Source organism: Zonotrichia albicollis, chromosome Z (assembly GCF_047830755.1).
Source record: "Zonotrichia albicollis isolate bZonAlb1 chromosome Z, bZonAlb1.hap1, whole genome shotgun sequence".
Classification (NCBI taxonomy): Eukaryota; Metazoa; Chordata; class Aves; order Passeriformes; family Passerellidae; genus Zonotrichia; species Zonotrichia albicollis.
The window spans coordinates 1,463,224-1,487,926 of NC_133860.1; the positions used below are offsets into that span (position 1 = coordinate 1,463,224).

General features: G+C 36.9%; 1 protein-coding gene across 6 annotated transcripts in view; it reads right to left on the reverse strand.

The window, feature by feature from the left end:
- The window catches only part of APC (APC regulator of WNT signaling pathway), a 94,929-nt gene that overhangs the window by 40,971 nt on the left and 29,255 nt on the right, over nucleotides 1-24,703 (reverse strand). For 4 of the 6 annotated variants that reach the window (XM_014272392.3, XM_014272393.3, XM_074533060.1 and 1 more), the window contains 3 exons: nucleotides 20,817-20,969; nucleotides 5,129-5,213; nucleotides 4,014-4,215 (listed from right to left, as the gene is read on the reverse strand). In XM_014272392.3, the coding sequence (XP_014127867.2) occupies nucleotides 4,014-4,215; nucleotides 5,129-5,213; nucleotides 20,817-20,951 (422 nt within the window). In that variant the 5' untranslated portion in view covers nucleotides 20,952-20,969. The remainder of the gene's footprint in view (nucleotides 1-4,013; nucleotides 4,216-5,128; nucleotides 5,214-20,816; nucleotides 20,970-24,703) is intronic. The other 2 variants (XM_026797723.2, XM_074533061.1) reach the window with 1 other exon arrangement.

Consider the following 24,703-nt stretch of genomic DNA (forward strand, 5'->3'; position numbering starts at 1 on the left):
TGCATTTCCACTTTTTTCCAGAAAGTTTCCCCTTTCACCACCTTGAGTGCCCAGGCACCAGTTGTGTCCAGGCTGTGAAATAAAATTTTCAAAAGCACAATAATGCAATCCTTATAAAAAGTATTTTCACTTTTGAGGACTTGCAAACGTGAAAGGACTGACTAATTCTGCCTCTGGATGTCAAAGAACTGGTAGCAGAAACCAGAGGGGTTACTTTCAGCTAAATAAACATGTGATTAAGTTCCTCTAATGAAACGTAGGGTATTCAGTATGTGAGACAGTGTGTCATTCAATCTGTTTGGACATGCACAATGGGTGCTGGAAGCAAGAAAATAACTTAGAAACCATCAGTGCTGCATAAATAACATAATGCATGACCCAAGGGCGACTTGTTAATTTAATATTGTCATTTTGTCTTCTGAAGTGATGCTTCATTTGGGATTACTAGTTTGGTATCACTGCTCTGTAAGAATGCAGGTTTAACACTCTTTAAGTTCTCTCAGCACAGAACCTGAAAGGTTGCTACAACTACAGCAGGCTGCACTTCAGTTTCCTTGAAAATAAACCGCAATAAGCAGCAGTTTTCTGTAGATGTGTCTGATAAGCTGTTCCCCACGTTGAACACTACTCTCAGATACTACTCTAACCAGAAGTACAGCTGCTTCTCAGCCTCCTGGAGTTTCTCAGGGTTAGGAGAGGATTTTAAGTGGAAGAGCTGCCACTGGTAATTAAAAACAAGATGGAAAAAAACAGTGCAGTTATTCCATCTTTTTTATACCCCCAAGATGTCTACATTACGACTTTCACTTTTTTTCATCAGAGAAAATTCTGTTCTGTGTCATACCCTGTCAAGTTCACAGAGAATCCAGCAAAGCAAATGGAGAAAGCTTTTGGAACTTGACGCTATTTTTATGAGTTAACAAAAAGTTTTCAATTTGAGCTGCTCTTCTGAAGGGTGAATTTTTCAAAGACCTCTCATGTGGCACTTCTGAAGCTCCAAACAATAGAGGAAGCTGAATGAATGCAGAAAACTCTTGACTTCTTTAGCAAATATTTTGTGCATAATTATGTCAATATTATTCCTGACTAAAAGGGAGAAGAGAAACAAACTATATACGACTCTACTTACATTATGTAAATTACAACTATAATTAATACTTTTACTTCAATTGGTGGGAGATAAAATAAAATCTTGAAAAGCATTGCTGATGCTGTAAAGTTTGAGGTAAGTTTTACCAACCAGCCAAAAGATAGAAAATGCTCCAAATCAACATTAAAGAAATAAAAAAGGAAATGGCATGAACCAGAAAGAATAAAGAAGGCATACAAACACTTTCATATAAAATATATAAAAATATATTAAATTTCACAGAAGACTGTAATCTTTAGTGGCCAATTACAGAATTTAAAAAGGTGAGATTATTAAATTTGCTAAATTGCCACGGGTAAACACAAAAATTAACCTGCAGTGTACTCTGAAAAGTTTTGTTGTTGATATGATGCTCTTACCAAGTATTCCTGGAAATAGCCAGAGAAAGCAAGAGATATTTCATTATTAGAGTATTCTAAACTGGCAATTTAAAAGCACAGTGCTGCCACTGCCCATTTTTCTCTTGGTTTTTTTTTCTCTTTGTTTTTTTTAAACTTTAGAATTAGAGGGGAGCCAAGCAAATGAGATATGTGCCAATAATTTAATCTTTATTCTGGCAGGTGAATCAATTGATAAACTGTCTTCCTCTCAGAAGTTCACCTTCAGTCAAGTGCGGTGGGTTGACCCTGACTGGATGCCAGGTGCCCACTGAATTGCTGTAAATATTTAAATACATAATTTAGTCCTCCCATAAACACTGTTGCCCATAAATAACATATATTGTGCCAGCCTGTTAAAATACTGAATGGAAATGGTCTCCTGCTGCATATGTCTGGAAAGTGTTATTTTATTCTAAATTATTTTAGTCTTGTCAAGTTCAAAAAGCTCTTGAAAGTCTGTTTAAGTGCAAAAGTCAAAACTTGATTAGCAAATATATACATTTAGATACACAGAAATTTAGTAAATATGCCAAACAAGTTCATACACAAAACACACGAAAAGAATTTTAATTTTTAAGTTTAATTTTAGAAATGGTAGTGATTTTAGATGCACAGTCTGATACCCCTCCTCCCCAAGATTTTATTCATTTTTGGCTACCCAGGATTCTTATCAATGCCCTACATGCTTCCACATGTACCCTGAAACAGCTTAAAGAACAGAGCAGTTTTGGATTATCCATCATTTCACTAATGAAGCTTCACTAGTGAAGCCAGATGTGATCTGGCCATGCCTCCATACATCCATCTTCTCCACAGCACAAATATTTACCCCATCAGCTACGACAGTAACAGCGTCTAAGCTACTCTGAAATTAAAACATCCTCATCCCTTTTCTCCAGTGTTATTTGGAACACAGACTGGTTCACTGCCTAAGGCGTCTTCACTGCCAAGAAAAATGTCCTAAAAACTATCACCTCAGAATCCACCATGATGGAGAAGGATCATAGATCACAAATCAGAGGTGCTAATCATCTTAAAGAACTCTGGCTGCTAAAAATGCTGCTTGTTCCAAGTGAGCAGGAGTTCACTGGAACCACACTGGAAGTTCCAACTGTGTTTAAAGAGTGTAGCATCATCCATAGTAAAATATAGCACTGGAAGAATACAAACAAATGCACAGTTTGTTAAGACAGTAAATAACAGACACATCAGACTCTTGAAGACTGAGATGAACAAGCAGATAGTTTCCCAAATTCCTAAATATTCTTATACAGCTCCTCAGGAGACTACATTTTATGCAACAGAACAAGTATCATTAGTGGTGGTCCTGGCTAGGAGATGGTAAAAAATAGAGTGGCAGCTAGAACAGGCTCAGTATGGACCCATGGGAAATTACTTTTATTCTGCTGATAGGACCAAAAAAACCCCCAGGGACCTAGATCTTGGAAGAAAAGCATCATCCTTTCAGGTCTTGGCTGTAAAAATTTTGCTGATCTTCAGAGAAAATCCTTTAAGAGGAGGGGTTTCTAGAGGGCGATCCACAAAGCACTTGTTACCCACAAAGCTTTTCCATTACAACTTCAAATTGCTTATTAATGTATACTAGGCATAAAAATACTGTGTTCCAGTTTATTTGGTTTTGCAGCCCACAGCTTGGTACCCCATCCATTAAGTAGAATCAAATCTTTAGGAAGCCCTGTCCTGCAGACAGGCTTCTGAAAACATCTGTTACTTCAGTCAAATTAATTTTAAGAAACAAAGATGAATTCAGTGGAAACAGCTGCACATCTCTTACTTTGCATTTCCTTTGTAAGTGACTGATAAAGTGCTACCATTCTGTATAATGACCTGAAAGTACGTTCTTCCTATAAATGGGTACCACTGCCTTTCAAGAAAAGAAATTCTACGATTTTATCAACACAAAATGTCTGATGGGAACAACACCTTGAAGATAAGAACATGTATTTTGTTTAGCTGATATATTTGCTGAGAGAGTAAAGTCACTAGGTAAGTGTCTGCTAATAGTAAATAATTGATAAACCATTTATGGTACTTAATAACCATTTGCAAAAGAGAGAAAACTATTTCACCATCCCATTGTTACAGCTTCAGCATTTATCAACAGTGGTGAGGAGATATGGAGGGGGCTAGAACACTCCACCTTTACTATTTAAACATATTTCAGACAGTGATAACCTGCTTATCAAAACAAAAAAAAACTTCAGCCAACAAAGAGTAACAATGAAATGCACAAACGAAACAGTAGAAATTGAATGATACTTCATGATTTTAAAAATATTTTTTTCCATGCGCATCTAAATAAAACATAGACTCCTGGTTTCTTACCTGTCAAGGTAAATGACAGGTAAATACACCACTGATCAAAACCATATTCATGACAGCAAAATATTTGGTGTATCAGTAAGCTTCCACATTAAAATGAGAAGTCAATCCATACTGGAGGAATAAACAAATAAATTTACCTTTCTTTTTCTAGCTCTTCTAAGTAACCAGTGCTTTCTCTGCTTCCATTCATAAAGCCTCTTCTTGGAAATGACCCCATGGGGACTGGGCTGCACTCCCCTGAGCGGCTCGACACGGACCCTTCCCGGCTCCCATACGAGCGCACCGACATCTTTGGCCTTAACTTCACACCAGGGAAGCTGGTGCTTTCCAAATTCAGTTCTGGATAATAAACAGCAAACATTTTTCAGAGCTGAAAGTTCAGTAGCATAAACTTAAAAGATCATTTCTATCTTAATTTCTTACTTTCTGAACAAATCCATGTGCTTTTTTACAGCAGCATTTTGCACAGAAACGCAGTGAAAATACTGTGAACAAAAACAATGGATATAGCGGACTCGGAGAACAGCAGTAATCTGAGCAGATGGCCAAACAACAATCCTGGCAATCAGAACAAGTATCCTATAAAAGCCTGCCTGCCTCCTTCTTAGAGGACTTAAGAAAGGGGCAGAGTTTTGCATAAACATCATGTGAATTACCTTGTAGCCCACTTCCTAACAATTTCTTTTCCAGAGATCCTGCAAATGTTTCACTATCATGTAACAGATGAATACCCTGTTCATCACAGGGGTCTTAGACACTCCTATGGAATTTCTGGGTCAGAGACAGGGATGATGAATGTATACAGGAAGTTAGTGGTCTGGGCTTGCTGGCACTTCCCATATAACGGGATACACACATTCCAGCACGTGCTATAGGGAAGGGACCATAAATTTGCAGAATGACAGAAACAATTCCAGTAATATGACATGGAGAGGGCAGGATATACAAACAAATATAGAAAATCGGTGGAACTACACCAACATTAACTGTTTTTTCTGAAGAAACAAATGTGAGATATATCAAATGCAATTAATATGAAATTCTAGAGTTACAGTAGCAAAAGTACAAATGGAGACTTTTTCTCTGAGGATGTGTCTTAAAATGGTTAGCAAAAATATTAAGGCACTGAGACTATGCCTAATTATCAAGCTCAGCACTGAAAAGAAGATACAAATGACTTCGAAAATGTTATCCCAAACTATAAACAATGGACAAAGAAACTAATCTACTTAAAATATAATTCTAGATTTACCTTTAAGTCGTTCCAGTAAGTCAATCTGTCCAGAAGATGCCATTGCCTCATCTTCAATACTTCCTTGTAGCTGTTTCAGTACCTCCTATAAGAAATTAAGCTTAATTAAGAAATCATTACAATAGTAACACAAAAGGTAAATACATCCTATCCTACCCTAAAGTGCACACTCATGTAACAGCTGCTCAGACACTGATGTAAATTATATTTCATGTGAGCAGTGATCAAGTGTCATAATTTTAATTGCCATCAGATATATTTCTACAATGTATACCCCAGCACTGTCATGATGTAAAGTGTATGTTGCATAAACCTAACTGGCAGCTCAATCTAATGGATTATTTGGAAGCTCTTCTCAAAGTGAAAAACCGTTATTTTGAATTAAGAGATGGAGAAATGTAAGCACAGAGAAATCAGTCAGTCTTGTAAAAATAAAATTTGGATATGTAACTAACAGAAAAGCATCTTGACTAGAAGCAATTCCCAGGATTTGTTTTCTTTGAGGCCCCAGCACCACTGTAAACCCACAAGAAGACTCATGTTATTCTTACTAGAAATGCTACCATTTCCATGCCTGCGAGCAAAAGATTTAGGTTTCCTTCATGGCACCTATTATTTGTATTATTACAACTTCTATTTCAACCACCATCAGGCCCACCAGAAAGAGATGTAGACTCCTTCATGCAGCTGAAGCTTCAAATCCAAGAATATTACCACGTGCTGTGCATGCTGAAATTATACATCTGAAGGAACATAGTTCTGATGTACAAAAAAATCAGTCAACAATGACTATCACACTAAAGGGACCTGTAAGCCCCCAGGTCCCAAATGCTCAGTGGCCTAAATTCATGTAGAAAAGTAAATGCAAGTTAGTGAAAGTCTTTTCAATATCATCATGACAGATGTATCAATAGAAAGAACAAATAAAAGACTGGCTACAAGACAAAAAGCCCTTATTGGAATTTAAAGTACCGTTTTCCATACTGCACCACAGAAAATATTTTTAGAAGCAGCAACAGTCAGGAGATGAAACCAATTCTGAATAATGGAAGGTATTCTGTAATTTTCATACATAGACCCTGTAAGTCAGTAATGACTTCATGGTTTTGTCACTGCCACCTACACTCTGGCAAACTGCAGAAGTGTTGCATCTGGACACATAAAAGAGAGTGCTGCCTGATTTGTTTTTCTTGATGTGATAGATTCTAATTGAATAGCAACTCCTAGCAATTTTATACTGACTTATATAGTAATTGCTTCTTTAAAATTTAAAAGTACACAGGATTGTACTTTTGTTTAGATCTAAAAACTAATGAATTCTAGACAATTTAAAAATATGTCCATACATATTTTTTGCTCTTTCAAGAGTCTAGCATCCCTTACTGTCAATATTAGTGGGTTTTGCAACTTACACAAAAGGTACCTTTTAAATGCATTTTTCTCTTTTCAAGAGAAAAAAAAAACATATATGAAAAGGCATCTACGAAAAGTCGACTTTTTTTTAAAGCAGTGCAGCAATGAGCTTTTTCTGTACTCCAAGTGTTGTTACTTGTAACTGAAAAAAAATGAGGAGAGTAAAAGGATTTTAAGTACAGAACTGTGCAGTTCTGGGGAAATAATCTCAAGCCCTAGACTCAAACAAATGGTAGCAGCCCAGGTGCTGCAGCCTCTGCCATGCTGCTCTGGGAAGAAGAATTCTGGAGTACAGACATCCAAATTCCCAGTTTACTAATGAAGTCAAGACGTTTGTCCACATTCATGTCTTAGTTTGGACCAGTTTGATGCAAGACTTCCATCCTCCCACACCAGCTGTACCTGGATTCCCATTGCAGGTATCTTGGAGCATGAACCAAACTCCTTTTGGACCAAGTCAAGCCAGCAGTTACGCCCAGGACTGCTGATGGGCATTTACTCCATGGGACTAGGCTGAAGCTAGTTCAGACAAAATACTCTGACATATACATTGATTGTGTGCTGGCTCCTCTTGACAACTCACCTACAGAGCAGCTCCTACTGCACTGCCTGTTAATGTCAGCTTTGCCTTTAGGATCAAGCCTGGGATGATAAAATCCATACTCTTGGAAAGACATCTTCCCTGTGCTTATAAGTATGTTCAAGGGCACCCTCATCAGCCTCATGGCCCAGCCATCACTATACGTAACATCTGCCCTGTCAGCAAAGGCAGACAAACAACTGATACGGTGTTTTTCAAAGGGCTCCTGCACTGTGTGATGCAGGAGCAGATCTGCAGACATCGGTCTTGGCTTAAAGTCTAAAGGGCAGTATGATACGTGAAGTGGTCTTGAGAGAGTTTTGCACTCTTGTTGGAAACCTGTCAACTCAGATAAATATAGAAATAATTAATGGATGATTTTTCTCTGAAAACAGCACTGTTTCACAAGGGAGAAACCTAAAATCCCACATCTCCTTCCATTCTCTTTTTAGAAGCGCCTCTCTCACATGTGTGGCACATCTGCTGTTTCAGCACGTTCAGGATACTTTCCTATGCAATGAGGCTTCCTGCTCTAAGAGCCAATATGAGAAGCTAAAAGGAACTACCATCAGCTTTTCTCGCCCTACCAAATTACATGACTGAGGTGTCCAGGCAGCAAGGGACTCCTCTTTTCTAAATACTGGCAACAGTTACACACTAGCATACTGGATCACCTTGCTGAAATGTTATGTTTCAATTCAATACTTTAACTTTTAGTTTTTGTATCATTCCCTTTTTCCTCCAACAGAACATGCATTTTTCTCAAGTTAGCTTTTCTGTATTTTTCTACGTTTTTTTTCTATAGTGCTATTGCTAAGGCAACAATGCTATTACCAGGCTGTGACATCAAACTTTAAACTCCATCACAGTACACTTCAAAATCTTTGTCTCCTTTATTTAACTGCCTATTGAGCTGCCCACTCAATAGGCAGTTAAATAAAGGAGACAAAGTTTTTAGAGCAGGAGATGCAGCCCCTGGGTCAGGTACTGGTAGAAAATGAGGCTGTGTGCTAAAATGACAAGTCAGGGAATTTGTGCTTTTACTTGAACAAGGAACAGAGCCATTTTCTGCAATAATCCTTCTGGGGGAAACATGGCAGGTTACCTGTTACTGTGCTAATGAAAATTTTTATTTATGCACCATTTACAATCTAGGATTCAACACTAACACTGTTTACATCCATATAGTGCTTTGAAATAGTATTATTCCATGATAATTTTATATTAAATTTGATATCTTGTTTGCTATAGCATAAAATAGTCTCCAAGGTTCAATTAGTATCTGTTTAATTACTGCAAATTTCCGTAAGTATTTTAGTAGTGGTTTACAGCATTATTTTAAGCAAACTCTTTACTGACTTAGCAGTGACTTACTGAAAATATACACAAATGTAAATCTGTAAGAAAAGGCTGCAAGGTTTTTTCTGTTCTTCTAAAGAATGCAAGTCAAATTATTTTAATGGTCACTTAAGTATAACCTAGTTTATCTTGTTCTGTGCAGAACTACAAAAGAATGTTTCTGGAAATGGAGCAGGCCCTATGACTCATCATCATTTAAAAGGGTTTCTGTCTTCACAGTCTCTGGACTGTGAAGTACTGAAACATTGTCTATTTTTTGTCTGGTCGGATGGGTTTTTTTGTTTGGACTCTGTGAATATAATCCTGACATAAAACCCATATTGTGAATTATTAAATACAAGAGATCAGATCTGTCAGCATGTAATTGCACAACTATGGTAAATAAAAGCACCTTAACTAACAGTAGATGCACCCAGCTAAGTGGTAAGGGTTCTTGTAAAAACATGGCTTAAAGGCTGTAAATTTACTCAAGCTGCTAATAAGGAAAGGAATCACAGAGGAATAATGCTTACAATGGTGGATTTAAAATCCCAAGGAGTTAAGACTTAAAGTGTATTCCATTTTTGGGAACTTTAAGTATAAATATTAATACCTAGGACTATTTCAAAATATGGTATATATAAAAATACATTTTGATGACAATTCAGATATGTTTGGTCTTCTGTAAACACTATTCCCCCCCCCCCCCCCCCACAGCCCTTAAACATTAAGCTTTATTACTTGTATTCACTTTTGTCATAGCTATGTGGATTCAGTGAATGACAAAATCTATGAAAATCGCAATGAAAATTAAATTTATGAAACTCCTGGATGCGGACACCAGATATACTCACAGGCCAGTTATGTTGGTTACCACTGTACTTACAACATTTGACTATAAAACCAGGTTTAATCACACAAACATAGAAAGTGTTCACAATTTCAGAGAGCAATCCAACATCTATTAGCAGCATCCAGGATGGGAATATGCATAATGAATGAATAAAAAAATCATGGTTTACCAAATCAGCGTTATTTTTAAATTACAGTATTTCTGACCACATTGATATGCACATTTTTAATCTGGTATGCTGAAAATGTAACATAAAATTTCTAAATTGAAAGTAATTTTTGACCTCCAATGGAGCTGAGTGTTGTTTCAATTACTATTTAGAAAAGCAGAAAAAAAGGTAACATATACTCAAAGAATATCACTCAAATTCCACAAAACCACTAAATGTCAGAAGCATGGGGGGGGGGGATAGATATCAGAATACTATTTTTTTTTTGTGGTAGCAGAAATTTAAGTTCAAGGTCTTACATGACCTGTCATAACTACATGAACTTGACAGTGCATTAACTCTGTCACATATGGTAGAACATTCACAGGGGCTGAGGGAGTGCTTGGAAGGAGCTCTTTACTCCTATACATTTTGGTGAATTATGCTGCTGCTTAATCTGGCTTGCTGGGAGCCCTTCAAGTGCAAAGAACTGCTCAGCCTGCCCAACCCCGTAGCCAGGTCCGAATGATAACACCAGCAGTGACAGCACTACTGACTGAGGTGGAACACAGGAGCAACTCAACTTTCAACCTTGCAGAAAAAGGAATGCATTTATTATGTGAAATGATGTTGTTCATTTTAATTTCCAAAAATGTCATTTTCTAAACGGAAAATATTCACCCAGTGTCACCATGCTCAGGAGCTGTCACTTGCTATAACTACTTACAGAAGACAGTACCAAGTTTTTAGTGCAAGTACACTTTCAGGTCAACTAAAATTATCTGATTTTATGCTCAGAAAGAGGGTACTCTAAAGTAATGGAATTAACTGGAATTAATTAATACGTATCACCAGCTTAATTTCACCTACATTCTAAAAAGAAAAGTAAACAAATATTTTCTTTAATTTTCCAGCCAATTTGGATCCTGTTAGAAACTCAAGAATTGCAAAGATCTAAAAATATTTCTTACTGTAAAATCATAAAAACACACAGACCCAATAAAGCTGTTGCTGCTTCTTTGCAGATTAAATAAATTCACTGATATTTAAAAATATATGTTTTGTAGAATGCTAAATGACTTTTATAAGCACATTTTTAGTTCATGTGAGCCTAAAAAATCCCTGACTGCATTAGATGTGCCGTCACTGAGTTCCCCGAATTCATCACTTGATACACTTTGTAAGAATCAATTTGGCTTATGACAGTTTCTTCCATTAACACATTAGAATTTACTGAATGATCAATACACATCATTATTTTCAAAATTACTTCTATTTTGGAGGATCCAACCATTGTGCTATCTCCTGCAGTATCTCCCATGCCTATCAGTGTTCTAATTCCCTATGTCACTTTATCCGGATGTGACTTCATGTGCCTTCAGAACAACATGACCTCTTCCCTCCTGAAAGGACTGAGTGCATGGGGCACAAAAAGCCACAAAAAACATTCTGCAGATGCAAAATCCAGCTAAGAGCAAACAAAGTAATTTGAGAATGAAGATGAAGGTTCTCATTAGGGGGCAAAAAGTCATAAGTACATATAATGTTTCCTGTGATTACTGCTTTCCCTTGTAAGACTTAAAAATTTCAAGTGCTTACATGCTGGGTAAGGATGTGTTGAAATTATATGAAAACCAGGCAGATATGAAAAGGAAAATACTGGGTGAATTCACAAAGCACAAGTTACAGAAGCTCAGAATTTAGCACCTATTTCACAAATATTAACACAGGCAAGGAATGCTACTGCTGAATCAATCCCTTTTCTCCCTATTCACCTGTTCACCAAACAATGCATTTGCTAAAAAAAAAAAAAAGAGAAATAAGCATCATTTCACTCCCAGACAAGACCAGCTATTATCATGTACGCTAAGGCTGTTCATTCAGGCAGTTGAAAACAGCAAATATGAAAAAATCTGAAAGCTAGCATGGCTACTCAAAGAAGAAAACTAGTTAACACCATATTCTGTCCATTTTTATCACACTTGTTGTGCAGAATGGGATGAATTCAAAGCTAAAAGAAGCTCACACTGAGAGCAGGGACATATGTGCACCTGCTGTGCAAGTGCCTGTGTAGCCAGTCCTTTGGAAGGGATCTGACTTAGAGTGTCAGATACTCTTATGCTACCAATGTTCTCCATCGATAAGCAGGTAAAATGTTAAATTTCTACATACAGCTGATTCACAGCTAATGTACTGATTTTTTTTAAAGCTGCATTATTTCAGAAGACAAAACTTAATTCCGTTACCCTGAAAGCAAAATATTTTGTTAGCTTAGATCAAGTGTATTTGGATTTTGAGCACTGTCTGTTCAGTGTTGTCTGAGGTGTGTATCTCATAATTCTCACTTATTTCTCCCCTACTAGCTTGGCTGTCCAAAGACAGTGTTTCTAATGGGGAGCGCAATTTCCAGAAAGTATGTGACCCACTCATAATGAGAGAGTTTAGCTAAGAAATCCAGCTGACAGAAGAAGATGGAGTTTTAGTTTACTTTTAATAATGTGAGAAAAAAAAAATAGCTTCTATAAAAAATATTCAATTCCTCCTGTAGACTCAAATTCTATAAAGAAATAACTTTCAAGAGAAATGCTTCACTCATTGCACAACACTATATGCCTGAAAAGTAGAGATTAAAAAACTTTCTTTGCAGAAGCAAATTATAAAAGAACAGTATGTTATACAAATATATATTTTCATCCATCCTGGGAGCATTGAGCACACTGACTTTGGAAAATTTTTTTGTAGAATAGCTTAATTTGTATTATAGAATGTACAAACCAAGTGGCAAAATCAGGATGGCATCATCTGCCTAAAAACTGCAATTTCCTTAATATTTCAATCTGCAAACCCAAATAAAATGCATTTGTTTATTTGTTTTTGGCGTTTTGGCGTTTTTGTTTGTTCTGAGGTTTTAAATCTAAAAATAGTGAGTAAAAATAAACTCAGTTGTGCAAATTACTAAGGTTTTTTTGGTAGCTAATCTCAAACACAAAGTTTGTTATTGCTACAAGCAAAGAACAGATCTGGTGGTCAAATTCAGTGCAAACATTAATTGCACATGAATTTTATTCATTTATGCTTTTAATTTATTGATTCCCTCACATAGCTTCCTTCTCAAAAGAAGGAAACTTATAGCACAAACTCCTCACTTGTTACAGCATCTTTAGCTGCCCTTCAAAGCATCTCCAAATCCTGCATTTCCCTTTACTGATGGCTGAATTTTTGTTCCTGCTTAATGCTCTTCAAAATGGAACAACCATTGTTGGTGGAATGGAACAACAAATTCAGTGAAGTATCAGAGAAATTAAGACAAAGCACCTCCTGTTTGTCAGACAGAGATCAAAACATGCTTTAAAAGAACTGTAAGTTTAGAGAAGAAAAACAATCTCTGCTAAGACAGCAGAGCCCCTAAGAACCAGGAGTACAAAAGTGCTGAAAAATCCCAAACCCCCCAACTTTGGCCACAGCCAGAGTGCTGAAAAACCAGTCAAACAAAATGAAGTTGACTCATTAGAGTTGGCTGGAAGTTGCAAGGAAACAATGCCAGGACAAGGGCAGATTCAACACAGGCACCACTTTGTGAGGTACACTCCTTGCATAGCAATGAGCAAATGAAGAGTGTGCTAGAAGGCTCTCATCACTTGGTGACACACAGGCTAATTATGGAGAGAAAATTTATGTTCAACTGCTTCAAGTAGGAAGTGAAAAAAAGAAGTTTCTTTTACTACAGTTGGTATCCAGGTAAACAGGATTCTTCTCCCAAGAGCTGCAAGCCAGGCATGCACAGACAGACCTAAGATGACGGGAAACAAATAAATACCACAACTGATGGATGCAGTAAAACTGGTAACATGTCTGCAACCCTACAGCAGGATAGTACTGACATTACAGGATGATAACAGAATCACTGAATCACTTAGGCTGTGAAAAATCTTTAAGATCAGCCACTAAAGCTACTACTGGGTTAGTCCTACATGAAAGCATGTCCCTCAGTGCCACATCTACACATCCTTTTAATACCTCCAGGGATGGTGACTCCACCACTGCCCTTAGCAGAATGTTCCTGGGCTTGAAAACTCCTTCAGTGAAGAAATTTTCCGTTAACATCCCATTTAAACATCCACAGTACAACTTGAGGCCATTTCCTCTTAGCCTGTTCCTTGTTACTTAAGAGAAGGGATCTACCCCCAACTCACCAACAACCTCTTGTCAGAAGTTGTATAGAGTAAGAAGGTCCCCATGAGCCTTATTTTCTCCAGGCTGAGCCTCCCCAGATTCCTCAGCTGCTCCTCATATGACTTGTGCTCTAGACAAGAATCAAGAACAGAATCAAGAGCAAACACCATCCTTAACACGGAGACAGACCAAACATCTTTCCAAACCAAGCTTCTTCCTCTCCAACAGCAGGAACCTTGAGAGGATACATGAACAAAACCTACTGTTCATTTCTCTTGAATGTCCTCTGCTCAGATTCCCTCTGGCCTTGACTTGCACACTTCCTAAAACCACACCTCCAGGGGTTCTACCTCCCATGGCAAACACATGATGCAAAACAATCTTTGTTTTGTTTCTTTTCCACTGTCTATATCACAATGTTCTTTGATGCCCTTAGATCTAGTATTCAGGAAAATTAATTCCCTAATAACTTTCCTCATTATGTGATTTTTTATTAGAGCTCAACATCCATCCTCAGTCCCTCTCCTTTTCCTGTGTCTTCACCTGAAAAGTCCCATTTTATTCAATCATATCACTTAAGGAAGATTTTCAGATCACCTGATTTTTCTGGCACCTAATATGACATATTCTACTAGGTCGCCCCTGAGGAGGTTGATCAGAACAGAATATAATACTCATCTTCTGGATCAGCATGTATTCATCCTGGCACAATTATAATCATTCTGTTTCCCTACTTATGCCCAGTAATTCAACAATATCAGACCAACTTTGTGGATTCAAACTAAGCATTAACTTGACACTATATGGAAAAGCCCTTTTATTTTTCAGGTATTTAGAGTATCTCTAATACCTCTCTCTACACTGTTGCCACATTAATTCAGCCCTCATGGTGTATATAAAGTTAAGGCTCTTGTCTAGAAGCTATGATTCTTCTATGCTTTTGCAATGGAATTTTATTTGCCATGTATTCACTCACTCAACACCAGAAGATTCTTTTGACACTGTTCTCATTCCTTTGTTCGTTTTTACCATGATGAAAATCATCAGTCAAACCCTTCTATCTCTTTTTTCCACATGACTTAAGACTATGTTGAAAAGAAATACAGGTAATGGCAGAAATCTCACTAAGATACTAGTGTTTTTCTAAAGTAAAAAGAAAAAGACTATTTATTCTGCACTTCATTTTCTACCTTTAAGTTGAAAAATCATCAAAGAACCAAGAACCTTAAAATTCCAGACTGAGATATTCTCAGCATACTAGGGAATACTCTCAAGTTCTCAGTGACCAGTTGCTGTGGAGATTTCACAACACTGGTTTTGGTCCATGAAGCTACTATAATCCACCATGTTATATCTGACTTGATTTCTTAGCAGAAATAACAACATACCAACTCAAATCAGAAATCAAGATTCTGGAATCCAGTTCTGGAAATAATGCTAATATTCTTATGCGCAACAGGATACACTAAGAAATGCATATTGTACTACATTCAGAATTCAAATAAAGCATCTCAGGTTATACAGCAGTTTAGTGACTACATGTAGCCTACTCACTAACAGTAATTCCAGATCAAATATATCTATTTTAACATATACATCTATTTTAACATATTTAACATATTGAAACATATTTAACCATTTAATTCTCTTCTGAATGGTTTATTTTCATAGCTTAATGTAATTTTTCAGTTGTGTTTTTCTATATATGCCTTGGCAAAACATTTCACTGTGTGCAATGCCAACCAAATGAAGATAAAATTAAAAAAAGGCAGGAAGCAGCTAAAACCACTCTCCCTTTGCACAGAGATGGAAAAGTGATTTATTGGACACAGTAAGTATTCGCAGCAAAACGTGTCATTTCTGGTACCTTAGAAGAAAAACTGCTGTTAAGACTTCTGGAGATGCTATTGCAAACCTGGGCATGTCTCAAATGTATTAATCTCCCACCTACTTGAGGAAGTACACACACAGACAGATGGAAACTGCATGTGCATACAGCACATGACAATATGTTAAGCAGCATGTATTAGAGGTCTCTGTGAATATGCTGGGCTTCAAATTCTAGTTTGCAAGCATACAGCTTACCACAACACATTGAATCAAAAATTGCTGTGCCAATTAGAATATCATCTCCAGTACCTTCTATGCTTTATGATAAGGATCAATAAGCACTGATGATAAGAGACAGCTGATCGGAACAAAACAGGTTTTCAAGGTTAAATATCAAAAAGTGACGGCTACTCAGACTCTAAGGCCACCAAGTGGGGTTTGTCAATTTAAAAGAAAATGGGATCACCTGCTTGCCTGATCAGGGAGACATCTGATAAAAGCAGCTACTCATTCCTAAAGAGAGAATGGCCCAGTAGACATTTAAAAGGAAACCTTAAATTTAGTCAAGGGGCATAACAGATACAAATAGTACCTGAAATCTTACTCCTAAAATTGGGTGTGATTAAGCTACGAGTATGCCTGATGTAAAGGATCAGCACTTTAAAAATTTTTCTTGTAACTCCTATGACTTAGAGATTACAAAGTGCAGCTTCCATCTCAAAAGAGTACAAGACAGTTAAGATTCTGGAACATTCTGAACATCCATCTTCCCTTTTTTATAGAAAAACATCAGCTAACAAGGTCCAATCTGCAATCAGCACATTTTCCAGAGTCCCTCTTCTTAAAATGAGTCAAACAAGCTACTCTAGCTGCTAAACTGCTAGTCAATCTGCTATTTTTGATAAGGATTTGTATACTCATTCTTTCCAATATACATGAAAAGATATAACAGAAAGTTGAATTTGCAGATAAAATACAACTAAATCATATTTAGACATAAAAGTACACTGTAATTTTAATACAATATAAACTTTTTCACAGTTTTTTCAAAGCCATCATGACAGAAGATGAAATCCAGGCCTCATGGCATTTTCTTTGGCATTGTTTTTACCTTTAATTCTGAGGATTTGCGTATTAATTCATCAACATCCCAAAGTATCCACAACACTGAAATAAATATGGGATATTATACTCTAGAGACTTAATATTCCTTTCACTATCACATAAAATTACCATAGCTTAATATTTTATAAACCCATTTAAAATAAAATTCCTCAAAATAAAATATCTTCATTCTTGCATTTTTATTTAGTGAAAATATACTTGAATTCAACATAATAGCATCGCAAGTTTTATTGCCCAGTTGGCTTATTAGCAGAAGAAACTCAAAACACCATCAATGTGAAAAACAAATCAATCTCTGGATCTGCAATGGATATGATAGTAATGAGCTCTCTAGGACTTTTGTCCTTTAAACATTAATTCTTCAAACACGCAAACTAAATAAAAACAAAAAAACCACACAGAAAATAATGAAAACTAAAATATTTATATGAAGAAAATGATCTGCCTAAACACCACCCTCCAAAACACACAAATGAACAGCTCATAATTTTCTGAAAAGAGTTTAACCACTACCATGTTTCTTTATAGTGTATATTTATCTGATTCGAGCACTTCAAACAACATATCTGAATCACCTCTAGCAACAGTCTTTTTATTTTTGATACATGTCGACACAATATAGAAGACACTGAATAAATTGAAAAGCCATATGTAGAATAAAATTTTAAGTGCACTACATGAAAACAAAAGAGACAATGTCTTGCTCACAAAGCACCACATATACTAAAAATGGTTTTCTTACACATGATATCATGAATTACTGGTTTACTACAAAATCAAAGCACTCAAACATTAAGTGAGCAAATCAAGCATGATGTCACTCTTCAGGGATTTCTGGAGGTTAAGGTGAACATACCAGCTCCACCCCAGACTTTATATGGCAAGAAATGCTGATATTATTTAGCTATGACATTAAAAATAAATAAATAAATGCCATCCTTATAGAGAAAAATACTAGTCTTCTACAAGAACTAGCCAGAAAAGTCTCACAAAGTCTTTTGCAAATGTGGGAGACATGTAGGAATATGCACAAACTAGTACAGCTGACATTGGATTACTTCTTGTCTCTCCATGAATTTCACAGGTTTTGAATTCAGATAAAACTGTTAATATTTTTTTAAATCTGTCCTTATTCTGTGTTTTATACAGTTACTCTTACATCTAGATACTGACACCATTTTTCTTTATTTATGGTCCAACATTGTTATTTCATTGACCATCAAACAGGGTATTTGTTGATTAAGAGAGAAACTTTTATCATACCAAACTGCTGTATTTCATCTGACAGTAAGCCAATAAAAACAACTGAATTTCCCAAGTTAGTCATAATACTCTGAGGGATTTCTTTTGTTTAAACAGTTAATCCCTAGGACAACACAAATTAAAAAACAAAGTGGAGATTGTTTTACTGATCATTTTGCCGCCTCCCCATTATCACATTTCTCTTTGTTTACCCATCATGTTTTCTGGTCAGCAAATGGAGTTTTTACTTTTAAATAAGAGATTTAGCTTTAAACAGGAAGCATTCAGAAATAGTTCTTATATAGGTCAGTAGTAGTTTATAATAAATACATGTGCAAGATGAGCTCATGTTAAGCTTTTAATTCCCGTACGATTACCTTAAAATTCTGAAATGAAGGGATTATAAAGATGGGGCACACTTACACAATGTTTTAACACTGTTGCTTCCAAAATAAAATTCTTTAAATATTGTCTTTAAAATGTCCTTCCTAACTACTGCCCTTCACAACTGATTAAACAATATAAAGAAATGAGGACACGAACAAAGCGGGAGTCTAAAGAATCAGTGTGAGATGTCTCTGCACTGGGCCACAGACCAAAATTCACATTGCAAGAACAGGGATGTTTGCCATGGAGCCACAGCTTGTCTTCCCCAGTGCTGCTCCCTTGCTAATATCTGGGATTTCACTTGGCAGGATGGGTTACAAGGGCTCTGTGACAGTACTGGGCTCCCAAAGGACCATTTTTTCCAAGACATTTGGGAAATTTTTTGACTGCATATATCATAGCCAAATGGCTTTCAATCCTGACTGCTCTTGCCCTGCTAATGACTTTGCTTGTAATTATCCCTAATTATGGCACTGGAACCGTACAAACCATGTAGCTTCTTTCAGTGCAAAAAAAGCCAACACATACTTTCTCCAAAAGCCTGCAAAACTAAAATTATCTTCCAGTTTAAGAGAATCCTGCAATTATCCCAATCAAACTGCACCCACCTACTCCAATTTGACCCCAAGATCATTCCCACACCATCCTTCAAGTTTTAGTCAAATCAAAATTATGCTGTGACCCTTTACAAAGAAAAGGGTCTGAAACAAACAAGGGAAAGACATGACTTTTTAGTTCAGGCGCAGGAGCAAATACACCGGAGGAATGAACCCATGATTTCCTAATAGAACATGGTTTTTAAAAAAAAAAATAAAAATCTAATTAATCTGAACAATCTCTTCTCCACCCATCCCCCAAAACAAAAAGAAACATACTGAGTTTGATATGTGAGGTTTGTATTACAATCCTTAGATCTAGAAGGGAACTTTAGGACAGAAAAAAATGAGACCTCTACTCTGCATATGTTCATAAGCACAGAGGAGTGCAATAGAGCCACTTTCTGTTTGGTAGTCCGCCAGATTTAATGTAAGAACAAAAAGCCATTCCACATCCCAAATTAATGCCCCAGAGACCAGCTTGTACAGCTGGACTGGCTCTAGGTCACTGGAAATTTAATTATCTGCACAAAAGCTAGAAAAACCTCAAAGAAACAACCAAAACCCAAAACACCTGTATGTGGATAAAGAAGAGGGAAAAAAGACATTTCCCTCTTTTACTCTTTTTTTGTAAAACTAGCAGTAAGATCATCTGTCCTGTTCTTCCCTACCTTAATTTAGACTGCAATGACAAGGAGCGTAAGGGAGTTACTAACAAATTAGTTGTAATACTATCTTAAGAAAAATAATATAAATGACAGAATTAGTTTTCAGACATGTAACTCAGCAAATGAACATTTTTTCTGCAGCTGTTAGTGACAACCATTTCAAGTATGTGGTGTAAAGGACTATAGTATCCTTTTAATTTAGGTAGCAAAGTCGTTTTCATTTTACACTGCAATGCAATGATTAAATGTATCTGAAATATCTATGCTTTTTTCAAGTGTTGTAACAGTGTTTCAGAAAGCAGAAAAATTTTACTTCTTACAGTGAATTTTTCTTCTTATGGTCTACATGCTGGAGAAGAAAATTGAGTTCAAATATTTTTAATTGCTATACTAATCAAATTACCATATTTTAAAAATTAAACATTGCTTCTAAAGGAACAGTAAGTCTGTCATAAGAAGATCGGCAAGCAAGGAAATGGAGAAAAAAAATTAATTTAAGTTTAATACTTGGAATATGCCTATCCTATACAGGAATATACAGAGAAATACCAACAATTTCTGAGCCCTTCTACCTGAGGTATCAAAAGCAGACTGGTTTTGCTCCTAGCAGCAGGATTTTTGCTCCTAGTCAGCTTAGGAAGAGTACTGCATTAATGCAGCTCTAAGGCTAGCAAAATTCTGCCTTGTTCACTATCATGGACCACATAGATGCAGCTGACAGTGTATCTTCCTACTGATTAAAATCCATCTACATTCCACTTGAGCGTAGTGTTTGCTTTTGGATGGGTGGCTTTGAAGGCCTACACTCAGCCAAAAAACACCAGCAGGAACTCATCTGGCTGAATTTTTAAAGTATTAATTTAGGCTTTGGGAAAGATTGGAGAACTTGTGGTTTATGTTAAAGAAACTTCTCCTGTTAAGACGTTAAATATTGTAATTATAGTGTTGCAGTGTGTGGCAATGTCCTAGTAAACCCCCAAATTTTTAAAATTACCTGAAAACACTGAACACCTCCAGTGTTTCCCACATTTTCAAGAGCCAAACAATACCTGCTTTGTCAACCTTGGTCAGCACTCTGGACTTCCTGCTGGGAAGCACAGCTGTGCTAAAATGGTAGCGCTTATCAGAGCATGCTGGGAGCTGTTTCTAGAAAACAACTTTGAAATTAAAAAATAATAATAAGGAAATGTAGCTTTGATAGCTTTTCCTTTACACAGCCTGGAAAAGGACTTCCACAGGAATCTAAAAGTACACAAAACTCTCTGAGTGATTCCCTGTCCATGACACAATGGGCAGTGACAGAAACCCCACACACAGGCATAGAGCTTGCAATACCTTCATAGTGGATGCCTCGGTTTCCAATTTTGTGAGGTGATTTGAGTTATCCTCTAGCTCTTGCCGAAGGTTGGAGTTCTCCATCTTTAATGCCTCAACTTGCTTTAACAATTGATCATATGAAGCTGCAGCCATCCTGGGCTACCCTCAGCCCTTAAAAAAGTAAGAGAAAATATTAAATTTAAGCATTTTAGAAAAAAACCTTCTCTTCCTGAATGTATCTAACCACAAAATCATCTCTCTCTCCCATTTACCACACATCTTTCTAAACATTTAATTTAAATCCATTGCACCAAAGTGTTAATGACTATAACTAGTGCCAGATCAAGATGTTTTTTTCTGTGGGCTTCCATTTGGTGTGCATGATTAAGTAAATGAAAAAAGCTCATTGTCAATTGCATCAGATATTAGGGGAATCTAGAATACATGAAAGAAAATCACTGCATCACACAAAAGCATCTTTACTACTGGCACTTCAGTTTCAACACGGAGAACTGCAGATAATAGACCATATATAGTAATTTTTGGGTAGATAACAAGCATCTTCACACATATCTAAAAGATGCTGGCTGCCCACTTATTTTAGGAAATGAATGATAGTCACAGATGTTCAATGTTCCTAGGAACAGTACACACTCTGAGGGAGACACTATACAAAAGGAAACCAGTAAATATTGGGGAATTTTTAATTGAAAAAACTCCACATCATCAAATGAAGTAAATATGTAGATATTTTCTAAAAATATCCTTCATGCACAAGATTAAAACAAATTTCTTCCACACAAAGTGGTCAGACTGCACCATTTAATTTAAAGATGAAAGACTACTCTTGATATCAAGGCATCCCATACTGTTTTCAGAAAAACTGTAACACAGTCCCAGAACACCAGCACAACTGCTTAGCCATTATATAGGAGAAAGTAACAAATACTCCAATTTCCATTATGAGCTACAAACTGTTCCCCACTTTCCAAACCAAAAGCCAGCAGAGTTGTTAATCTAACAATTTAAGTTAACTAAAACATGGCTAATGAATGTTAGAAGCTGTTCAGAATTAGTGCTATCAGGTTCTTATTAATCAGCCATTACAGAGAAAAAAAAGGAGCCTAGCACTTCACATAAGACAAGTTACCCTTCCAAGGTCATTGCAGACATTTTTTAAGTATGTGGCCTGTAACTCAGGGGAAAAAAAAAAACAAAACCAAAAACATCTCACAGGGCAACATTCTCTTTCATCATTATTGCAGTATATATACTTTGGAAAAGCCAAAACAATTAAAAGCTATTATTTAGCATTTACTTTAACCTGCTTGTGTAACCCCTTGTAAATCACATTTCCTCTTCCCAACGAAACTCAATTGAATTACCCAGTCGACCAAAAATAGGTAAAATTATTCAAAAAATTTTAGTTCCTCAGTACAAATTTTGAAAATTCTGTTTAACCTTTCTAAATTTAAACTGAACGAAATGTAAAGGAGAGAGTACACCACTGAAGCAAGGAACAGTAACAAAAGCTGTAGTGCAGTTGATATGACTGGTTTATTTCCTCTCCAAGCACCTGCCACCATCAAAGAAAAAAGAAGACACCTGCCACTTATGAAATTGTGACTTCCATGAACGAAAAGAATCTGTAAAATTTATTTTTCAAAATTTGATCATGCTTTACTGAAGACCTCCTTTTTGAGAAATAACGGCAATCTGAAATAACTACTCTACAATATGAATTCTGGGATTTTGGCACCAGGCTGTTTCACCTAAAAGGTTGAGTCTTGTCAAGGAGAGTTGTAGCAAAAACAAAACAAACACACAAACACCAAAAAAACAGTAAGGACAGACTGTTTCTATTTAATGTATGCCTTTATCTATTAAGTAACAATTTCCATTATTATTAAGAAAATTAATAGCTATAGTTCACATTTCAGAACACACTGCATGCACAAGCCCAAGGAAAGGCAGACAGAAGGCAAGAAGAATGGAAACTTTTTCTCATTATTTGTTACAAATTAGCACTATATTGTAATATTGATAGAATGTTTTTACTGAAGTATATCAGTAAAATATATCACATTTATTCATCTACATGTGATTTACAGAAGCTGCCCTGTGCCACACAGGACATGCATTTTGTTTCTAGATAGAGTGTATTTTTCTCCCATTGCTATAATTCATTACTAGTATGAAAGGACAGGTAATAACAAGTAAGTATCCACTTTTTCCATTTCCAGTCCATTTTTAGGAATTCTAACTTACAGATTTGAAATTTAGAACAGTCAGCCCCATTAACAAGATGTACACACACAATACATTAAATAGAGAAAAATGGATGAGGGGAGGACTACAATAGAAATACATAAATTGCATAACTCTGGTATTTTATATGCATAACAAACCTATGTATATTTTTGCTAAATGAGTAAGGATCCTGAAGGAGAGATGAGGTTTGGCTTTCCACCCTTTTAAGTTCCTAAGCTTTCTTTACTCCTGTAACAAGAAAGCAGGACATCACTAAGAGACAGTACCCTACCTCAGACTAGGAGTTACTTCCTGATTTATTCAAATGTCAGGCTCTGTGGGTTTTCAGATTAAAAAAAATGTTAGCTAACTACCACAGCCCAGGCACCCTAAAACCATTTTTCCTCCCTGCTAAATAAATGTCCAAAAGAAGGGACACTGTAACCACAGTTGCAACCGAGATGAAGGGAAAAACTGTACATAGGTAAGGAGCAGTTCAAAGACATCAAGAGGACACGGCAGTTCTGAGAGCCAAATTATTGGGCCGGAGGCAGGCTGTGAGAAAAGTTCCCCCAAAACCAGACTGTGACAGGCATTTTAAAATGTTTTGCGATTGACTTTGGCACAAGAAGTAGCATCAAAACTTGCTCCCATAAATTCACAAGGTTGCACAAGGTCAGAGGGCTCCACATCATACACAATGAATTTGATGAACTGAGAAATAAAGCAGTAGAAACAGGGTGGAATTGCAGAGCATAGAAACACAGGGTCACTCACAAAGGAATCTCAACCTAGAGCAGGGAAGCCTCTCAGCAGCCAGCCTGCAGGGCACTATGTGCTGCCAATGAGACTGGCACAAGGAGAGCAAACACGATTCCCAGATTTAGAGCAAATAATTTTACAAAAAGGTGGGTAAGAAAAGTGAATTTAAGTGGATGCAGAGAAAGATCTGAAGTGATCAGGGATGACAAGAGTACCTTAGAAGAGATTAGCCAAGCAAACCTTGGCTGCCTCAGCACATCAAAGGCTGGAATGACACATGTCCGGTTAATCTCGGCTGTTTGAGGGGCCTGAAAAGGCCCGGGGCGGCCTTGGGGCAGCCCGCGTATCGAAGGACGAGAAGAGGCTTCAGTTCTTCTTTCTGGTTTTATGTTTATTAATTGTTTCTCTAAAAGATGTTCTTTCAGCCAAACAAAGATCTGCTCAGCAGTCAGCCATGGGCACACTGTGCCGTCCCCCGGACCGCCACGTATCTTTATACCCCTAGTTACGTATACAATATTTATCATTTTTCCCCAATACCATCTATTCTTATAACTCGGTGTACTCTTAGTAATAACCAATCCAAAGGTGCCACCGTGGCCAAAGAAGATGGAGGAGAGAAGGAAGAAGAAGGAGGGCAGGACACACCCCAATTCCTCCATCTTACTCCTCTAAACCCCCCTGTACATAAATCCTAAACCCTGTTTCTCACCCTCTAATTAGCTAATCTTTCCACCCTTCACCCCGGTGAGGCCCTCTTATCTTCATAAAGGTGTCGTCTCCCGTGTAGGGTCAAAGTCCTGCCACCAGACACTTCTGGCAACATTCCAGGACTCCCGGGCCCCCCAAGGGTGGTCTCGGGGGCCCGGCATCCCAGGACTCAAATCCTGAAA